Source organism: Cyrtonyx montezumae, unplaced genomic scaffold, assembly GCF_038088225.1.
Source record: "Cyrtonyx montezumae isolate F1298 unplaced genomic scaffold, pur_monq_1.0 scaffold_2, whole genome shotgun sequence".
NCBI classification, from domain to species: Eukaryota; Metazoa; Chordata; class Aves; order Galliformes; family Odontophoridae; genus Cyrtonyx; species Cyrtonyx montezumae.
Window position 1 is genome coordinate 4,510,670 of NW_027071936.1, and position 22,489 is coordinate 4,533,158.

At 38.7% G+C, this 22,489-nt stretch overlaps 1 protein-coding gene across 1 annotated transcript in view; it reads left to right on the top strand.

Annotated features, from left to right (window-relative positions):
* The window catches only part of DCHS2 (dachsous cadherin-related 2), a 95,899-nt gene that overhangs the window by 21,571 nt on the left and 51,839 nt on the right, over positions 1 to 22,489 (top strand). The window contains exons 2-3 of the mRNA XM_065736033.1: positions 10,701 to 10,892; positions 18,062 to 18,293. Coding sequence (XP_065592105.1) covers positions 10,701 to 10,892; positions 18,062 to 18,293 — 424 coding nt within the window. The remainder of the gene's footprint in view (positions 1 to 10,700; positions 10,893 to 18,061; positions 18,294 to 22,489) is intronic.

The following is a 22,489-nucleotide window of genomic DNA, read 5'->3' on the forward strand; positions in this document are numbered from 1 at the left end:
ACCCCCTCAGCACACTAAAGTAGCTGTATACATACATTACTCCGGTGCTGAACATGAGGAGCTTAAAAAGACGCCAGCATGCTATAAGGTACATGAAAAACCTTAGTCCACTTAGCACCAGATTTACAATTGAGTACAAATACTTCACTGCCCGCATTCTCCACCAATAATTGTCACGGTGTTATCCGTGACAGTGACCCAAGGGAAACCGAGAAGGTAGAGAGGAGAAAAAGAAACTGCGTCAGTGGCCGCGCGGCCGCCCGAGCAGAGCCGCGCTCCGGGGGGGGGAGGGGGAAACAGCGGGAAGAGATGGGTCTACAAGAAAACAACGGCACGATCTAAGAAGGAACGGTAACTTTACTAAATATAATAAAATTGAACAATTGAGAGAGAGATAAAAATTTACAAACCAAAAACCGTGAGCTTACGTTAAGGAGGAAAACTGCAGGGGAAGCACACGTGCTGAACCTCCACGGCAGCCCAGAGGAGCGCGCCCAGACAGAGCGCCGCCTGCATCCGGTGCGGAGCTCCGCCCCTCTGCTGCTCCCACAGCATTAACTCCTTCACTGCTGCATGATGCTCTGATGTAGAATACCGGCATCAAAACTACAAAACCACAACATTAGGCTATAAAATTGAGCTGCATTCTGTGATTGTAGACATGCGTGAGCTACTCCCACATATGATGTTCCTTTTGTTATGTGGTGTGTTTAGGCTTAACTGGCCATGCTATTGAAAAGCTCTCCGTTTATGCAGGAACAACTCGTTAGTAAATAGTAATGGGACAGGATCCACTTCTGCAGCAGGCTCATGGCTATGGCATTTGTCATTCTCTTCCCATTCATGACTTGACCCTGTTAGCTGGCTTCTTACTGTTCTAGGCTGAAAACTTCTGTAATTTGGGTTTTCTTAGCTGTGGAAGGTTATGACCCAGTAGAATAGCTTTTTCTGCTCCCACGGGACCCTTGTCAGCTCCTGGATCCCATCTGAAGAAGGTGTGTTCTCTTGTGGTTTTTAGATGAAAAAGATGAAATCTTTTTACAGTAATACACTGTCTGGCTGCATATTGTGACTTGTATGTGGGTAGCATTGTCATTGTCATGTAACTGGAGTTGTGTATTAACAGACAGGTGTCATATCAGAGGAAAGGCTGGTGCACCCCACAATTTCATGCAGATATCCAGCCAGGCTGTGGCCAGTGTGCACCTGGTTTGCAAAGGAGGTAGAAGTGCTTCTGGCCCCATAACTCTGAGACTGCCTGAATGGTGCTGTGCTCATCTAAAGATCTGTGGCTTATGGAAGGGTCTGTTATGCACAATTACGTTCACTCATCATATGTAGGGTTTGTTTGTCACGATGAGTAACAAGTAAATTTTACTACTTATTCACTGAATGGAGTTCTTGAATGGGTTTCCACTTGAGTGTAATTCTCATTAAACTAATCAGTATTTGTAGTTTGGGAGCAGGAAGTAATTTATGCTAAGCTCTGTTTTAGATATGGAGTATGTTTAAGAGCTTTACTTTTACATTAGTTTGTGCAAAACATATAGTGGCAGCTTTGTGGTACTTCTGAATCTTGTTGATTAAACATCATGGGTTGTACATGATGTCCTTTAATCTTTTGGGTGGGGCTCTGCCTCCTCCATGTATTCAAAGCTGGGCATCTGAATTATTTGTAAAACATACATCTGACTTAAGGAAATTACTGGTTTAGTTATGTACATTTATTGCATGTAGTTTTTAATTTCAGAATAAATTTTGAAAAAAGAGATTCATTTTTTGTTAGAGAGTGTCCTGTATTTTGTTTGGTGTGATACTCTTCAGGTTAAGGTTTTGCCTATTTCATACCTTTTGAGCCTTCTGAATTGCTTATTGTTCTGAATTGCTTTTTAGTTGAGCCTCCAGACTGCACTGAGAGCTGTATAGAAATACCTGGGGACAGATGTGGAAAATTGGAATGATGGGGAAAAAACTGGTGTGTATGTAAAAAAATAGAAGGAAGGGGGGGAAATATCTCTATGGTTTGTGTCAGGACTCATTTCTGCACCAATTCTTAGAAGATATATAGGTCCCTTGCTAATTTTTATGTTTACAATAAACAGAATATGAAAATATTTTTTTAAAGTGCTATGAATACATTACTCAAGCTGTGAGTTTGGCCATGTTTTCAATTTTCCATAAAAGCAGAAAGAACCCTCATCTTCTTCCTTCCAAATCTGAATTGGCTATGATTTGTAAGGCTACAGTTTCACAAAATACATGCTTTTGTTGGGAGAGATTGTTCTTTTTAATGCTTATGGGATGGGTGTTGCAGGGAGTTGCTGAAAGCAGTGCAAGCCCTAATTCTGAGCACCAAGCTGAGGCACTCACTGGTGACTCAGAGATGTTATTAACAGCATTATTTTGCACGTAAGCATGTAAACAGGTATTCACAAGGGGAGAGGACTTGGAAGGCTTTGCATATTTGTAAATATTTGGCAGACTGTTTAAACAAGTGGTCAGTGTGACAGAAATAGTAGCTACCTGTGCTGATGTGTTCAGAAAAGCCCGTCATGAAGTTGTGCTGGAGAACCCTGCCATGCTATTAAAAACAAAATGAGAAAAAAGAAGCAGAATGTTGTTAAGCTACACTACTACCATCAGCTGTAGTCACTGCTAAACATGATTTTTAATGGATGGGAACAGAGTACGTTTTACATGGATATGTGGATGAGAATAGATAAATTGAATTTGTTGTCAGCTATTGACTCAGATAGCAGGAGGATTGGAATTCGATGATCCTTGGGATCCCTTCCACCCCAAGCTATTCTATGATTGTAAGAAACATGGAGTAGAAGGATGCCTGCCACTGACTCAACAAATATATAACCTTGAACAGTTTGAAAGCTGATGCTGTGAGGATCATAAAGGGAAGCCTGCATAGCACCAATCAACTTTATTAAAGGATCCCTTCCTGAATTATGGAAAGATGATTGATTTCCTTCTTCAGCAAACCTGCAAATCCAGGATGTAGCACAGTGTTATGAGCATGGGAAGGGCATTGGGTAGGCCATTTCTGAGACCCTCTCAGGGCTCATCAAAGTGTTGCATTTTCTGAGAGGACCTTTTACAATGCTTTTTTTTTTTTTTTTTTTGCCAGAAATGATAAACTGACCTTTGCTTCTGTGTATCTGCCATGCTACCCTTTGTTCTGTACTAAGCTGTCACATTTACCTAACAAATGTAGCAATTTGTAAGTGGTGATTTAGGCAGTTCACACTTGGTGTTTATTTACTATAAAGGTGGAATAACAAAGCTGTCTTCTCTGACAGCAAAATCAGTTTTAGAGATTTCTACCCTGGCTGCTCATTTATCACTAATCAAGTGAGTGGAACTAGGCACAGAATTTTGAAAATAATATGATTAAATGCAAATAAATTCTAAGGGCCCTTATTTCATTTTACATATCTTTTAGTGGAGAAATTAAACTTTCTTCTTAGTGATCTTGTTCACAATGGGGCTCCATCAATAGTTGTATCATCGTGGCCAGGAGTATTGGTTGAGCACTGCGGTTTGTGGGCAGGAATTAGCAGCTCAAACTGGTTTGTGGGTTTGGAAAACGTATGTAACCATGCTGTTTTATCCTGTGCTAAGTGCATGCTATTGCTGAAAGAGTTTTTAGGCCCATTTCTGCCACCCTCCCACCTTGTGCCCTGGGGTCAGCTGCATCAGGCTCAGGGCTGAAATCTGATGTTGCAACAATAAGTTGCAAAAACAAGATGTTTTAATGACTGGCTTCCACTGGGCCAACTCCTGGAGGCAGACACGGGTGTCCCAAAGGAAGGAGTGGAAAGAGATGCTTATCCACATTTGCCATTCTTCTTTCTCTCCTTTGTAGCATCCTCGGCTAGTTTCTCTGTTACAGACACCAGCGAAGACAAAAGATCATTTTATCATCAGTGTTTTGCTTTAAGGTCACACACCTGCTCTGCATTCAGGATATATACTTTGTTCATTTAGGCTCAGTTAGCTAGTGTATCACGTAACAGCTTTTAAGTACAGTAAGTATGTTGATTGATTTAAGCAGAAAAATTGAATTCTTCTAATTATTTTTAGTTAATGTAATTATACGTGTTGCCAACAAAATTAACAATTTATCATTCATGGGATAGAATTATAACAGGAAAAACATCCAAACAACAAGATAGTCAGTTCTTTTAATTAGTTCTTCTTTCTAAGCCATCTTGTTAAACGTAATATTAAAATAAATCCCACCCCCAGAAATTAAAATGTGGTCCAGTATGAGATCATCAAAACATGCTTTGTACAAAATATTTCTTGGTGATATATTCTAGATTATTAAAACCATTATTCATAGCTCCTTGGTTTGTTCAGTTAGCACAGAATAGGGAAACTTTTGTGCTCTGCTTTTGGTTCTTAAAGTTGGAGCTCTATAGCTTGCTGAATTTAATGAATAAAAATGTATTTGTACTTAAACTCTTTACTGTGCATAGCAAGTCTATAAAATATAGAACTGTAGCATAACAGCTGAGTAGCCTTAATGAATGAGCTGAGTTTCTTTTTTTTTTACTGAAAAGTAGAAGTCTTCTTCAGTTAAATAAAGTTTCAGTCCTGGTAATATTTATTACTTGCAGTGACAACTAGTTTTCCTTCCTCAGAAATATGCTGTCTTTTCATGTGCTGGGCCCCCAGCTAAAGAAGGACGCAGAGCTCTTGGAACAGATACAGAGGAGGGCCACTAAAATTATCAAAGGGCTGGAGCACTTCTCCTGTGAGAAGTGGGCTTGTTTAACTTGGAGAAGAGAAGGCTCCAGGGAGACCTCATTGTGGCCTTCCAGTACTTGAAGGGAGTATATAAACAGGAGGAGGAACAACTGTTCACATGAGTTGATAGTGATAGGACCAGGGGGAATGCTTTTAAACTAAGACAGGGGAGATTTAGGTTAGCTATTAGGAGGAACTTTTTCACTCAGAGGGTGGTGATGCACTGGAACAGGTTGCCCAGAGAGGTTGTGGATGCCCCATCCCTGAAGGCATTCAAGGCAAGGCTGGATGTGGCTCTGGGCAGCCTGCTGTAGTGGTTGGCAACCCTGCCCTTGGCAGGGGGGTTGAAACTAGATGATCTTTGAGGTCCTTTTCAACCCAGGACATTCTATGATTCTGTGGTTCGCTTCTGTTCTTCTAGCATATATGTTAATATATATAAACGATACAAATTCAGGCTGTGTTTGCAGTGAGGTGCATTGCCTAGACCAAGCAGATGAACCAAATAGATGCTTGGCCTCTTAGCAGATGGTCTTGGTGCTGGACCCTATGCTTCATAATCCCAAAATACATTTTCTAACCACCAGTCTAACATGTAGTGCTTAGGCATTAGCAGTACTGCTGCTTGCTCTGAAGTTACGTACTGACAACAGTGTTGGTCCTAATCATGCTGAAAGTTGTTGATTGAGGACAGGATGACAGTTCCTCTTCTTAAAGTCAAGGTTCATGCCTTTAGAACTTATGAAAGTAGATTGGAAGCTTTATTCCTGTATCTGTATGTTAAGCCTGCCATGCTGGGGAGCTTGGCAGTGATCAAACATGTTGAAATGGATTATAAAAAAAACCATAAGTATTTGTTAAAACTCTTCGTGGGGTTAGAGTTGGCGTTAGAGTCCATTCTGTCTCAGGTAGTTAAGAGGTAAAGATGGTTAGTTGTAGGCCAGATTGACCTCTAAGTAAGGGCACTGTGTTAAAGACATTCAGTTAGCCATCTGGACAACAAGGCTGAATGCTGTTTGGGGTGGAAGATTATACACCCCCAGAAGGATGTTTCTGGCAGTTCATGTGCTAATCTCACAAGCATGACTATATCTTCAGGAGTACTAAAGAAGAACAATTGCTAGTAAATAACCTTAATTTATACAGCCACATTTCACTGAAAGCACGCTTTGGAAATGTAGCGTGGTGAATGCTTACAAAATACTGGGTGTCTGTTATCCTGGTGGTGTTTGGGTTGTACTACAGTATTAGCCAGGTAACGGACTGACAGTGGGCATTGCTCCATCACTACAAACAAATCTGCTGTCCTTTCATTTGAAGAATGTTGGAGTTCTGGCTGGTGACCCCCAGATATCTGTAGGACAGAACTACTCTTAATACTACTCACCACCAGCATAGCTGTGTTGAATTACTTCCTTTCACAGTCCCAGTAGTTCCCCTATGTCTGTATCTATCTTACATTTGGATGAGTATTTTGGAGTAGTAAAGTATATTTTCCTATACGTTCTGTTTTTCTTTAAAACAGACTACCAGCAACTAATTTACTTTTCACAGAATCATTAACACACTTTCCATACTCAGAATAAAAACCTGTCTTAAGCACTGGCATTGAGAATCCCCCTCCTCTCCCAGACACATATTATGATTTGTGGAAGCTGTATATTGTTTTGCTGGAATCAGATTGAGGAAATGTGACAAAATATGTGGCATGAGAGCAATTCTTAAACCATGAAAAATTAATTTAATATTTTTTAGTCTCATTTAATTGCTATCAGAGGTGACCATTGTCATGAGCATTTTGGCCAAACTGCTTGCTTTTTCCCTTTGCAGTCTACTTTTATTGTGTTGTTCTGAAAGCCATAAAATTCACTCATATGTAAAATTCAGCATTGAAAAGCAGTCAGCATTAAGGATGCACAATGAAATCCTAGAAATGATCTTGGCATGGGATGCAAAGTGCGTGCCCTGGATTTTTGGTTTGCACAGTTGAGTTAATCAGATTGCATTCTCTGGTGTGGTTTCACATACAGTAGTCATTTATCCCATTTTGCATATAACTTAAAATATTTGCTCTGCTTTTCTCTCAGCTGTTTAAGGGCTGGCTTGGCCTAGTTCCGTCACTAATGGAGTGGGGGACCCACAGACCCGTGCCCTGGGGATGGGGACGGGGAAAAGGGAAAGGGTAGGGTGATAGGCATAAAAACAGAACAGTGGCAGTGATCTGAGGAGGAAAGCTAATTGTAAATAAGATTTTGGCAAGCCAAATAACACAATATAATTGGAATTGAAGCTAATAAATAAAATGAGAGTGTCCGGAAACTGAAGGCCTTACTCTAACACTGAAGGCCAGATGTCTAGGGAGAACACACACTGCTGGGATGAATCAAAAGAAAAGACAGAGTGATCTTGTGACTTGCCAGCACTTTTATCTTTCCCCTGAATGGAAAACAGAAAAACACAAAGTAACGCAAAGTCCTCTGGGGCACCTAGTTGTTGTTCTCTTCTAATACAGGTATGCCCAGAACTATTGACAATCCATGGAACAGGAGCATTCATTCTTTATCTCCCAGTGCAATCTCCCGGTGCATTGCATGATGTTATGATGTGGAATAACAATAACAAAAAATCATAAAACCATGACATTTTCAAAATATGTTCAGTTGATATTACATGGGAAATAACGCTGCAGGAAAAAAAGTGAAGATACCTAAATCTAAAGGCAGGAACCTTTTTTGTTCACCCGTTGAAACAGTTACATATATGTTTGAGAACATTAAAGCAGTGGAAATGAAACAAAAAATTGGAATGGTGACTTTTCTCTCAAAATCAAATAGTGCTCAAAGTAATCTGGACTTTAGGAGCAGATGCAGTTCCCTATAATCTTGTTTGTTACTCATATATTGATAGCACTGTTTCATTCCCCTACAGTGTGGAGGTAGATTGATCATTGTAGTGAGTTGTCAAAGTCCCACTGAAGGGAGGGGAGCCAACTGAGGTTCTGCTGAATATTTGGTTTCTATTCACTGTAAAATCTTTCCTTCCTTATTATAACAATGAAAAAAAGATGTTTCTGTTCCTGTCTATATGAGCACACTGCCAGCATTTTTTTTTCTTGCTTCAGATTTCCACATGTATTGTAGTATTTAAGTGTATGTGTAGGTGAGGTTAATGTATATGTAGGTTAATGCCCTTGAAGCACACAGTGCTTCAATTTATATGTAGGTTAATGCCCTTGAAGCACATAGTGCTTCCCTTTATTTTTTCCTCTGAGATCAGGCTTTCTTTCCATAGGCAAATCAAAGGTCATTTCTGCACTTCCAACAGTCTGTTAGCTGGTTGTATAAAGAAACAGATTATTTTTCTTTCTTTATCTTACACCTTCTAGTGTCTACCAGTTCCCACCATTTATTCCACTCATGTACTGGTCTGTCTGAGCATCACACTGACTGGTCAGCTTTTGTATTGTTCTGTACAACATTTACGTAAGTCCTCTTTCCCTCTTGAGAGGATGTCTGTCTTCTAACCGTTCATTTCTTTATTGGTAGTGTCAATATGGCAAAAGAAACCTTTTTCCCCACTTTGACAAATTTGCAGTCTAGACAGTGTGCAAATAGAGTGAAGGATGTAGGTTACAGAAAGCATGACTGAGTGGAGAGGGGCAGCCAGCAGCTATCCATACCAAGGCTGTGGTTGGCTTTTAAAATTTTCTGTAGGAAGTGCTTTGTCCTGTAGTTCTGTATTCCCAAGCTATACTCCTTAATTACACGTCTTCAATTTAGCACACTGAAAATGTTATTTAGCTAAGGAATAAGAAAGGCCCAGTGAGCTTCATCCTCCCCTCCTTCCTTTTCTCCTAACTCCCCATATCCTATTTAGCCTGACTGTTGGGGAGCTGAAGTTACAGGTTTGTGCTGGTTGCCTCCCCCATCTCCAAGGCCCATAAATCCTTTCAGCTATATCACCTCTGTGCTATTGCCAAAACAACACTCCTGGTCAATGCACTGTGAAAATTCTTGTTGCTGCCTTCATTTCCTCTCTCTTGGACTGCTGTAATTCACAGCTCTGAAGCACTTCGCTGCTGTAGGAATGGTACTGGTGCAGCAGCTAGTTACTACCTGGAGCAGCTGCTACACCCTGCCTCATGACTTTCCATTCCTAAATGTGTGGATGCTTCATCTGCATTGGAAAACTTGAACTTGTTTGCATATTTTCACTGGATTCCTTCTAAAGGACACTGCACTGATAACAGCTTACTGCTCCCCAGACCTCAGGTGTTGCAGTGCCTGTCAACCTCCACTTTGTTTGACGCTGTAAATTCTTTCTTTCATTTCTAATTTCAGATTTGTTTCTCTTCAGATCAAAGGTTCTGTGGGCAAATCTCCAGAGTGATTAAAAAAAAATACTGTTAGGTGGGTGAAAATTGAATGGATTCTAAGGATTTGGACAGAGAGAAAGATCATATTTTTATAAATGTGGAAATAGATGCTGTTTAATTCTGCTGTCTGATATATACATGATTAATGTCACAATTCAAATCTGCACTGCTTCGAACTGAAGCATTTTGCTTTAAATTTATCACTTTTTATTCTTTTGCATGAACTCCTAAAAATCTAAGGACTGCAGAGTTGAACAGAAGGAAAACAAGTTGCTGAACTTGTCATGGGCTGCACTTTTAACAATGCCCTTTAATTTCACACCTGCAGTTACTCACCCACACTCAGTTCTAGACACAAATGTCACTACACTTGTAACTAAGTACAGGCACTGTGAGACTGAAACTTTCAGTAATGGCATTAGATTTGAGGCACAATAAATAAGTTGAACTATTTTTTTCCTAAGAGACAAGTAAATTACTGTTCCGTAGCATCAGAGTGGCTGAGTACCAAGGGCATATATAGGTTTCTAATTTTTTATTTATTTATTTATTTTTTGTAACATCAATAACAAAGTGCATGACTGATGAAATACATGTGGGGTAGTTTGCAAAAAAGCAGCCAGGCACTGTTCTCTGCCCCCATGTCCAACTGTCCTGGTGCAGCTTGAGTCCATGCAACTACATTAAAAAATAGCAAGAAATCAACTCAATAAACTTATTAGTAGCAATCATTTCTGGCATGTCGTGCTTGGCTTCTGTCAAAGGCATGCCTGTGCCAGGTGTTCAGTGGTACAGACAGCCATGTGGCAGCAACACAGACCTCTGCCTTTGCCCTCCCTGATTCGTGGCTGTGGGTATAGCCACAGTTCTTGGTTGGGGTGGGCAGGCATTCTCTCATTCTCACACTTTGTGGTTAACTTGCCCGAATTTCACTCTCAGGCCTGGTAATGTCTCTGAAGCCCTGCTAAAATCTTCAGGCATTGCACTTATACAGGTAGGCAAGGAGAAAACAGGATTTTTCTTCAAAGAAGAGCAGCAAATAAAGTCAAATGAGGAGAAATCCTCCCAAGTATATCTCCAAGTGGGGCAAATTAAAGCACTATAAAAACAGACTATTTTAAGGTTTACTGAATTAAGCTGTGGGGAATTTCCCAGGAAATACATTCAGTAAGGATGTCCTGTGTCACTTCCCTGATGCGTATAGTTTTCATAGGACTGGTAAAAATGTGAAGGGGAAAGAGGTTGAATGAATGGCTGAACATGCATAGCTTTTCCAGTCACAGGGTGTTCATGTGATTGAGATAATTACTGATGAAGAACAGGTATGTTTCAGACAGATTCCAATTGCTCTGTGCTCGTTTCAAGAATTACAGTCGGTATCCAAGTTGCTGTCTTGTAAAACACACACAGATAGCTCAAGGTGTCCTTGTATTCATTGGTTGAATACACATTTTCTTCATTTGCTTTCATAATACTAGGACATCTTTAAAATAAAGTATCTGATTTTTGAAGGATTGAATAGTAGTTTCACTGCCTTCCTTTTTCCTTTGTTTCCCTGCAGGTCAAGGCAACAGATGCAGATGCTGACAAGTTTGGTGAAGTTGAGTATTTTCTTTACGATGGATTCCATTGTTATGAAAAATCCAAAGCTTTCCATATTGATTCACGTACTGGTCAAATCTGTGTCTCTCAAGACATTGACAGAGAAGGAGACCCAACTACTTATGATTTATTAGTAAAGGCTACTGATGGGGTAAGTTTTGCCCTTCTGCCAGGTTTGTGATAGGATTTGTAAATTTGGATATGCTGTACACTATTACAGGGGAATTATGTAAATGAAAATGATATCGTTTTGAATATTTTATCTTAACCCTTAGAGAGGACAGAATAATACATTACAAAACATAAAATTTGAGCCAAACTGATAAAATTCACTGTAAGATCCTCAGTTACTCCTACATGAGTGACTGTAAATCATTTCTAGGATGTGTTAGTTGCCACTGATTCTCCATTCGGGGTTGGTGGACTCCAGGTTACCTCTGTTTGAAGATCACTTCAGCAGTGATAAACCAGCAACTTGTGCTAGAGCTTCATGGCAAAAGTGAGTGCCAATGATTTTCCTGGTGAGCAATGGACATGTGAGCAAGGGAGTCTAAGAAATTGGTATTTTTTTACTGAAAACTCCCTCTAGTACAGCTCTGTGAAACTGATGGCCCTTTGCAGCTGAAGTCCATTAGCTGTATTCAGTGTATTCGTGAAGCACATCCGTCATTTAGTTCCAGCCTGGTTTGTGGCCTTTGAGGCTGCTGACAGTGTGAATCGAAGGACGGTAAACAAGGACAGTCAGGGAACTTGTCAGAAAAGTACTGATGGTAACTAAAAGCATTATGAAGAGCAGGCCATTTCTTCAGACTAAGAAACTGGCTGAGAATAGAGAGTTCTATTTGTTGGGACAGCATCTGTTTTTTTCCAGCAGAAGTTTATGTTCCTGTTTTGGAATTTCTCTGAGATGTGATTTTTGTCTTCAAAAGTCCTTCCTAGGCAAGATTTGATAGTGTACATATTAATATAGACTTCCAAACCTTGAAGAATAAAACAGTCCATAATACAGTATATAACATCAGATACCATATAAGTTGCTGTAGCTCATCACTTCATTTTCCTCTCATGAATCCAATGGTGATTTTGTGCAAGTCCTCATGTTCTGCAGCTACATAATAAACATATACAAATAGAATGTCAAAATTAATCTTACTCATCAGGTCTATGGAAGAGCTGAATAGCAGCACTGAAAATCTGACAGGTTTCTTGTATGTGTTTTTGGTCTGACCCAGAAAGTTATTCCAAAAATATAGAAAGAAGATAGGTTTACATGAATTTTTTTTTTTTTTTTTGTTAAGTTGTTGCACTGATTATAGAGATGCAGGCCATGCAGTGAAACCATGGATTATCACTCCTTTTTCTTTTTCTTTTTCTTTTCCTTTTCCTTTTCCTTTTCCTTTTCCTTTTCCTTTTCCTTTTCCTTTTCCTTTTCCTTTTCCTTTTCCTTTTTCTTTTTTTTTAAGATCGTTCTGTGATTTATATTAATTTAAGGACCTTGAACTTACCAGAATTTCAGTACTGTGGGAGGGGTACAATTTCTGATTACCTTTGGCAGGTGGGATGTGTAGTTCCAAGCAGATGCGTTCAGCAGGGGAGAAGTGAATATAGCCAAGACAGAGAAGGGTGAACCATCAGTGTTGATAAAGGGGAGGGAGAGATGAAAAGGAGAGAAAATAACAGTTAAGTAGAAATGAGGAGGAAAATACTTCATTTTCCAGGTGATGAGCAGCTTATCTTACAGCATCGCTATCAGTTTCTTCCACCTGTCTGTGCCTACTCCATTACACGCTTTTGGAGCTTGTCAGTCATCTCTTTTATGTGCTATTTACAAGTGGTAATGGGAGAACTGAAATTGCACATGGGAACCCCTGGAGAGGCAGGTGTAAAACAGATTCTGTTTAACTGATGTTAAGTAAATATCCTGTAAGAGCTTGTGGGATCTTTGCCCTGATGTGCATGGGGACAAAGCAGTTCATAGTGCTAGTGCTAGCTTTTTCAGCTGTGCTTGTTTTGGTCCCCAAGCCACTTAATTCACACATGTCTTTGGTACTCCTCCATGAAATGTGTTTATATGGAAAGAAGTAATGTAAATTGCCTATAGAAATGCGCTTACACTACCCCATGGCATCTGCATTTAGCCCTACTTTTGGGTCTCTGGGGTTGTGGTAGACAGAAAGACTGTTCCTGTGGTGAGGGTCGCAGTCCCCTGACCCACACACCAGCACTGCTTGGCCCTGCTCCCTGTCAACCTGCACTGCCAGCCCCAGCTGCAAACATCTGTGTCAGGCACTCGTGGCACATCAGTGAACCCAGCGGATGTTTTGGGAAGCTTTGAACTCCTACTCAGCTAAAAAAGTTCTTGACTATATTAACATTCTACTGCTTTTCTCTCTCTCTCTCACACACACACTAAAAATAAAAATTATAAATCCCACAGAAAAACAATCTCACATTAGGTTGCTTTGCCTGGGAAACCTTCACAAACGTTTGAGAGGTTTAGATTGAACTTACAGTGGAAAGCCATGCCTTAGAAAAGGAAACTATGGAAAAATGGGAATTCTAGTAAAAGTGTTTGTGTTTTCAAGTGTGGTACAGGGGACAAAAGTGATATGGGGGACAACAATTATTCTCTGATTACTACTTTTTCTTTTTGAACACATGAAAGTTACATATGCTAAGCTACTTGTGCTTGTTTTTTCTTTGCTTTTGAAACATGACTAGAGTAGACATTACACTGATTTTTTCCTACTTGCTCTGGAGTCTCCAAACTGTTACTTATGCACATTTATGCTTCCATGACTTCTTTTGTTGACTTCTGTCTCAATCTTAACATGAATTCACTGTCATACAGGAAAGTTTTTTTCCCTGCAATTTTCCCCAATAACTGAGGAAGACCTGATGATCTATACTTGCATAGGTTCCATCAGGAATGGCCAACTCCAGCAGTAAGCATCTCCCTAGTTAATGTGGTGCACATACTAGTCTGCCATCTCTCTTCATCAGTGTGGCAAGCAGTTTCAGAACATGCAGAGGACAGGCAGGTTGTTCTTCCTTCCTTGGTGCTCAACTGCATCCCCACAGTGGGAATGCAGTGGGATTGCATGTATCCATATGAACTTGAGTTTGTCTAATCTCAGATGGATCCCTATGGCTCCTTATAGCCTTTAGTGTTTCATACGCCCCTCAGGTAATCTGGGCTGTTTCTTGTGTTCTCTCCTACTGCAAGCTGCAAGCAAACAATGATACAACTGCAAAGAGCTCCTTTAGTATGTGTGGGTTGCAGGATATGTGTGGTACTTGGGGTCAAACGGAGCAAAGCAGCCTGAAGTGGTGTGTTGAACCATTTACAGTGATGATGCAGTAGCAGAAAAACTTGAAGATCTAGCATTCCACATAAAATAAATTAGAATGCTTCTTTTCATCTGTAGTTAATCAGTAGTAAGACAAGAAGGCATTGATGTACTTTCTAGGTTTCTGAGTTGTTAGTCTTTTTATCTTTTTCTGGGAAACTTGTATTTTTGAATAGATGGATTTTTTTTTTTTTTTGTACACTGAAAACTGCTTCTGTGGGGTAAATAACTCCCAAGGATGGTACTTCACAAAGAAATAGTATAGATGATGGTATATTTTGAGTAGTTCCATATAGATAGGATACAAATAATACAAAAGAGAAGATGGCTCACCTTCAGGATGACAACGCTTGCAGGGGACTCTATGTGGGAGGAATCTCTGAGAAGAGACCCTTCCCTGGTGGTGGTCGGCCCTTAAATGGGGTTTGGGAGAGGTGGAGCCAGGCTCCACCCCTTCCACTCACACAGGTATATCACCTTCACCTGTGGCCCCATGGCTGACTCGGTGCTCACCTCAGGTGACCAATCAGTGGTTCAGGTTGTGATTCAGCAGTACCCATACAGCTTCAAAATCAGATTCACTTGTAGAAACTAAAATAAAGATTTTTTTAGTACAATTCTTTAAGGTAGATCAATAGTCATATCTATTTGCATACACAGTACCTCTGCTAAATACAAAGGCACAAAGAGATTATGATTACATCTGTACTGCATACTCAGGGTGGTTGCCTACTGTATTTACTCAGGATTATGTTTGACCCTGCACAAATGGGTGTTGTCATTTACTCTTTGATAAGAAGCATTTCTCAAAATTCAGCTTAAATGCAATAAAGAACATTTATTTGCATAAGCAGAGTACACATATCAAAAAACTAAGAACAGAGAGAAAGGATTGTGCTTCATGTTTTGTGCACAGACTGATCTTCCCGTCACAGAATGCTTTGTTAAAGCTGCCTTATAGTGCTGACTGCAGTACAATGCCAGGGCTCCTTCTACACGACATGTTTGGCATGTAATTGCATGTAATGTCTTCAAGGTCTGTTGTGAACAATAGGAGCTTAAACATACCAAGGGACAAATAGGTAAAAAGGACATGTGAACAGTGAGAGTATTTGAAATTTTTAAAATATTAATATTTAATAAATTTAAGATATTGATATTAGTATGTTTTTCTTTAAAAATAATACAGCCACAAAAAAAGTCATAATATTCAATTTGTCAGGAAACTGTGAGTGGAATCATAGAAAGAAGGTAAGAGTCCTGGTCAGGGCTTCAGGCTGGCATGCAATGCTATGTTTATTTATTTATAAGATCAAATTTAGAATGTATCCTGAAGTCTTTCAACTTTGATTTACAGCAGATCATGAAATTGCCTATCAACATAAAGTATAGCATTAACCACTTTTATGTTACAGCTCATTTTTACTTTTTAGGTACCCAAACAATCTTTCATCAAACACTACGTTAAACACTTAAACTCAGCCAGTTAGGTCAGTTGGTATTTATTTAGATTCTGAAGAACTTCTAAGAATACTGAAACCACAGTGGCTTTTCCACTGTCTTTGCACATGGATAAATATTTTCCTCTCTATCCTTCTTGTTTTTTAGTAGGCCACGCAGCCCACTGTGCAGTTTTCTTTGTCTTTTACACTCAAGTAATGATGAGAACTCAACACTCACAGGCAAAGCTTCTAAAGAAGTTAATGCTTTTAAAATAACTGGCACTGTCTCTCCATTTTGACAGCATTGCGACTTGATGGTGACATACCATCTTTTAGATTTAACAAAGAAAAGAATGTATTGCGTCAGAGATCCTGTGTGTCACAGTTGAGCTGGGAGCAAAAATTTGACAGCATCGTTCACTGACAGAAGTGTTGGAGGCTGTAATGAAAATCTCGTAAGATTCTTAGGTGTTTTACAGAGTCAACAAGAAGAAATGCAGCTATTCAAAACAGCACAATTTCTACTTATTATGCTAAAAAACCTCTTCTGTCAAAGGCAGGATGGTTATTTTTATTTATTTATTTATTTATTGCAAGCAGCATGAAAAGGTGTACTGGTAGCTTTCTATTTTCTGACAAATTTGGATCCTGTCAAAGAAAAGGAAACATTACTCATAGTTATTTTGCGTTGGTAGTTGCTTTTTATGTCCTGTCCTTTTTCTATGGGTCACAGAAATCACAGGATTCTGACAAAGAAGCTATTTTGAGCTTTTGTCACATCAAACAGCACATCAGTAATTAAAATATTTGAATGTTTGAGTAACAGTTTCAAAATAAACAACTATGGCTTTCTGTTTGTTGCTTTTAATATAGTTTGACAACTGCTATTTTCTGTCAACAAAATACCTGCTTGAATCAGCCTTCATATTTTGGAAGACCTACTTCATGTTTGCTTCTGAGTAGATAAGTATATCTGGAGGTTAGAAAAAGAAGCACCTTGTTCCTTCTTGGTCAGGATGTTACTTAAAAATTTTCATATCCAGAACAAGAACTGGGCCATAATCAGGTTAATATTTCTCTTAACTCATCTGAAGGATTATGTTGCTGTATGAGGAAGAGCTGAGCCTGAATCCGTCATAAATTTGGTTTGTCTTTTGGGAGATTTAAGGTTACCAACTTGCTTCTGCCATATAGAATCAATACTGAATCAATTTCCAAATATTTTAGTCTTCACACAGCTCTTTATGATAAATTTAAATTGGCTCAAGAGGGCACTTTTTCTGTTTAGTCTGTTTAGTAATATTGAGACTTGGAAGAAGCAGTTTAACTCATGAGGTGTGACAGTTTGATTTCTTGCTGTTCTAACTTTTCCTCTTTCTAGATGCTTTTTATTCTTGACTTCTTTCTTCTATTCTTGACCACTGCCTTCTTGGCCTGTTTCTCTTAGAAATGTTTCTGATTCCTGTCTTTAAGTACCTGAAAGCTATGAAGCCACAGCTCCAAGGAATCTTCTGGCAGTGGGCTTCAACAGAGCATGTCTCTTCTTGTGCAGGCATTTCCATCCCATGATACTGGATAAGTGCTCACTCTGCAGTTAAATTGGGAATCTAGAGAGAATGATAATAGTATTTCTCCCTCAGGTTTAAGTCTGATCCTGTGGAGATGAAAAGCAAATCCCCCAAAAGTTTAGGATGTACTGTAAGCCTATAGTAATATCATCCAATGTCAGAATCATTGGATGGTTTCTGTGAAGACTGGGTTTAAAAGTAACTAACACCTAGGATTAGGTTGTAGAGACTTTCAACATACTTATTTTTTAACATCACTGGTACCACAACTTCAAAATGAAGTTTGTATTTGCTTAGCATAGCTTGTCATTTGTACTTGCCTTCATGCCATCTGTGTCAGTTGTTTTGATAGGTGCCTAACAGATCCAAGCACCATGCTCCCAGCCTAACTTTGAAGCGTGCAGGATCTTTCTTTCATCTGTGCATCGCTGTAGTGTGTATGCTGTGTGCAAGGTGCATGTGTGTGCAATCCTTTATGCCTACATAATTCTTCAGGCAGTAGTGTGGTAGAAATTTGGCTGTCCTGCATTGGTCTGCTGTCAACACATCTTCCTAATCAATATTGAAAAAGTCCTGCATGCACTGTTGCAATGGTTATGCTTTGAAATCTGAAAGATTCATAGATAGAAAAAAGCTATTAGATCCTGACTTTTGTCTCTGAAGAAACACTTAACATATAAGGTGATCTCCGTATGGAAGGGTGTGAAGACCAGCAGACTTTGCAGTTGCAAGAAGTCAGACTTCTGAATGTATTGTTAGCAAGCATGCTGGAGCTGTTCTGAGCATGTAACTGGCCTGGTGTCAGTATTTTGGGCTGCACATACCTTATGCTGATTTTAATGGACATTTTCATTGATCAGTAGTGTTGCAGTATGTTCTTTAATGATGTGCTGAAGCCAGATGTGTCATTGTATTGCATACATTTGTGATATTGAAATATTTTTCTGATTTATCTTACAGGGTGGGCTGAGTGCCCAAGCTTTTGTTCTCATTGAGATAGAAGATATTAATGATAACCAACCTGTTTTTGAACAAACTATCTACGTGACAAGCATCAGCAGTCGCACAGAACCAGGAACAGAGATCATCAATGTTGTTGCCACAGACAGAGATTCAGGCATATATGGAGCTGTCACATATGAACTGGTCCCAGGAGAATTTTCTTCTCTTTTCACAGTGGACACTACTACAGGTACTGTGCATAATTCAGAAGGACTATAATTATACTAATATCTTTTCCTTGAAGGTTAATTTGGTTGTTGTGTTGTGTTGTGTTTTGTTTTGTTTTTCTACCTGGAATCATGTAATACAGCTGCAACTTAAATCCTTAATCAGAGGATGGAGGATTTAAGTTCAACATGAAACCTTTGTGTTCATTGGAATAAACAGGAAAACAGGAATCTACAATATAGGACAAGCATTTATGTCCTTTCTCCAACATTTTCAGACATAAATCTACTCATTGTTATAAGAAATAAATATAATGACTTTTTACAATAACATTTGAATTCCTCTAATTTTTAGATTTCTCTTGGAAAAGCAATCAAAGACCTCTCAAAAATTTTCTTCTTTCATTTTATCTCTCCATTTCTGTCCTAATCTTTCCACTCATTGTGCTACAGTGTCTTCCATTCTCTTGAAGTCTTAAAATATCCATTCGCCTTCCTATGTGACTTGATGATTAGTTGTGGAAGTGTCTTTTTCTGCCTTTTTTTTTTTTTTTTTTTTCTGGTATGATCCTTCCCCTTTCTGGTTTCTGGAAAGAAATGAAGCTGTGAGAATGAAGGCTAGAATACAGTTTTGGTAAAAGCAAATCTAGATGAAGTTTTTCTAAGCCAGTTTGAATCTGGCAGATTGACTTGCTTTTCTGATGGTCACAAAGGAGCCTGTGTAGCCTGCTTTCCAATTTTAAAGTAATTAGCAGTGTCAGCTGGAATGAATGTGAGCTGTGTATCTGTGAAGGCCCATGGATCTTGCCAAGAGTGGCTAACTAAGCTGCAGCTCCCTCTGTACTTGAGAGACAGCCCTCGCATACTTTTATGGACTTATCCTTATTGACAGTATTGCTTCCTGATGATATTGGCACAGGGGATTATTTAATATATATATATTTTTTTTATGACTTGAGAGTCATCATACTGTGTGTGTAGTATGCATATATTCGCTGTTGGGCATATTAGCCACTATAAATCCCTGTTCTTTCAAAACAGTGCCTGTTTTTACCTTCTTGTACATTGCCCAAAATATTCTGATGAACAGAAGAATCCAGTCTTCTTAGGAATTTGGCCTGGTTGACTTGGCTATTTCATAGTTTACTTTAATGATGGACTTCCTGTCAAATCAGATTCTGTAGGGCATAACTTTTGCCAGACATATATAGGTCAATCAATAGTTAAGAGAGCTGGATCTCCACAGGCATTTAACTGGTCATTTTAAAACTGCACCAGTAGGTTTGTCAGTGGATTGTTCAGTGGATTGTGCTAGAAGAATTGGCTGTGCGGCAGTTCTTCCTTCTGAAAAGGGTTCTTTCTCAGACTGGGACCTTGCAGGCCTTTTTTTCAAGTTTTGGCACTTTGTGTAGGACAAATGTCATCCTTGATCATGAAGACCAAAGAAGATACCATTATCTTGCAGATCTATCATAGTGTTTTGTCAAAAGCAGACCAAATTCAGGGTGAAGTAACATGAGGTCATTACTGACATTTCATGATGAGAGAAGCATTTAGGCTAGAGACATTGTTCCCAACGCTGTAAAGCTTGGATTGCACTTAAATCAGATTTCCTGGGTAATTCAAGAGGTCAGACTGTGTTTTGTTTTCACTTATTAATATTAATGGCATGTGTGATTTCTGAGGAATACAGGTTTTCTATTTATATTCTTGCTTGTGTACTTACAACAGTGCTTATTGTTTTAGACTGTTGGCAGTATTTAGACAAAACGAGCCTAAAAATTGCCAGTTTGCTACTCAGAGGCCCTTGCAGTCTTTCTGGGTTAAATAGCTGCAGAAGTTGCTTGATGTTCAAAGTGATAATGCGGCTCATTGTGGAGCAGTGATTTCAGTTATTCCTCCTCACTTCCTTAGGATGTTGTCTTTTTCTAGTTTTTGTCCTCATAAAGCTGTACACTTTTTTTTGTACACTTACAAAGGTTATGGTCAAGGTTATGTGAGGGACTTTATCTAATTATATGGACTGCATTTTGTGAATGGAGGATGTTGTCCAAATATGACTGGAACAGCAGTTCTTCAGAAGATTGACTGCCAAACCCACCAGCCAAACACAACACTATTCTTTTATTTATTTTCCTTTTAATATTACAGGACCTCAAAAGAGGCACAGTAATGGTGCTGGAGTGTTCCATGAATTTGTCTTTCTGATAAGTTTTATTTTTAAGCGCATATTCTTTCTCACTAGTAGATTGTTTAGAAATGAGAAGTGAAATTCAGTGAATTTATCTTTGTGTTACTTTGTTGACTGTAGCCCTGAGTGTTGCCCACATAAGGAGACAGAGATATTTTCAGTATTATGTGATGTAAATTAATTACTAGTGAACAGTTTGTCTCATTACACTATGATACATGAAAATCATATGCAAGATGAAGCTGTTATGACGCAGCATAAATAGTGGTATTGAGGATGTGCATTTGAAAAAGTATCTGATTATGGTACTCTTCAGGGATGTTTTGGAGTGCTGCATTAGATTGCTCACTAAAAACTGACCTTTTTCGACAAATCCCTTTCCATTTTTAGGAGAGATGGGTAACTTAATAAAATAAAAGCTACAATCTGTTCTATGGCAGTCACTTTGTTAAAGCAGTTATATAGATATATCAAGAAAGCCTTTTGCTGAACTGTGTTCACAGCACAGGTATCATACTAGCTAGTAAACCACTTACTGTATCTATCAATGATACTTTTGGTACACAGAGAATGAGGTCAGGCCACATCCAAGCTGCTTGGAGGGGTTCCATCTTTTGTTTCAAGCTCTATGTTCATACATAAATTCAGTGGAAGCAGGAAGGAGGAACTTTTCATTGGTCAGGCAGATACTCAGTTAAAAAGTTCTATGAATTCTAATTCTAAAGTATTTAGTAATGGTATTTTTCCCCTGTTTTAGTCTTTGGATACTGCATTTATTTTTTGTGGTACTCTTACACACTTGCAAATAACATGCATTGTTTTTAAATGGAACAGTATTTTTCACTTGGTTAATGATAATGATGTCCACAGGAAAAAAAAAAAAACATGATATTAAGAAGTGTATAGCTAGAAAAATGTGTGGATAAAGAACTGCTGACTGATTTCTCTGCTAGCTCATGACACTTATTTGTTTCTAGTGTAGTTGTAAACAACATCTTGTCTTCATTTTATTTCCTTTTGTAGATATCTGAACCATATGTGCTCTATGAACAGCACTTGTGAATTGATTATGTCATAGGAAGCTGAAGAGCTCTTCTGGCTGAGAAACTATCTGAATTATGCTTGTTTATGCTTGTTACCTAATGAGCTTTCTCCAAGATGGTATATTTAAAGTTATGGTTGAGTAGGTAATTAAAATTGTAGGTCACAGGATATGATCACATGTTTGGCAGAAAACCTATGCAGTGTTTAAATTTAATTTACAAACTTTCATTATATTGCAAGTGTTAATAGTTTCTTTCACCCATGAAAGGGTGAAAGAAATCACTGAATATGAAATATGTAATACATGGGCATAGGATTATTTTTTCCATTGTCCTTAGTGATGATGTTCTTGAAAGCTGGAAGAATATGGTTATCATCTCACAGTAGTCCTGGTTCAAAAAAGCTGCTTCAAATCAACAAAATTAATAATAGTTAACGTGGCTTCATCATATCAGTCTTTAGATAAACCAGCTCTCTATCTGTGTTTATAGAACAACTCCCCTGGGTAGACATTATGCATGAGAAAACTTTGTCATGAAGATTGAGTAAAATTCAACAGCTATGGATTTATGTTCATTTGAAGGTGTTTGTGATTTAAATTTAGTATAAAAAGGAATTAGAAAAGGTACATTTCACAGTTGACGTCACAGTAGTATTATTATTTAACTTAAATTGTCAAAAGAAAGAAAGAGGAAAACTCAGATATTTAGGCTCTTTTTTCTGTGAATCATTACTATGTTACATGCCTAGAACTATGACTGTCCATGTCGGCTACAAAGACTATTTCTATGAGGAATTTAGAGATTTCTCCACTGAGTTGGAGACTCTTGGATCAGGCTTTTATCATAATTACTTCTGCTTTTTATTTACAGCAAACCATATACACTGAGTAAAATAGACCTGCCTTTTCACAACCTGGTCAGTAGTATAGCTTTAAAATTTCCCTGAACATGCATTCTGATTTAACTGATTAGCATTGAGCAC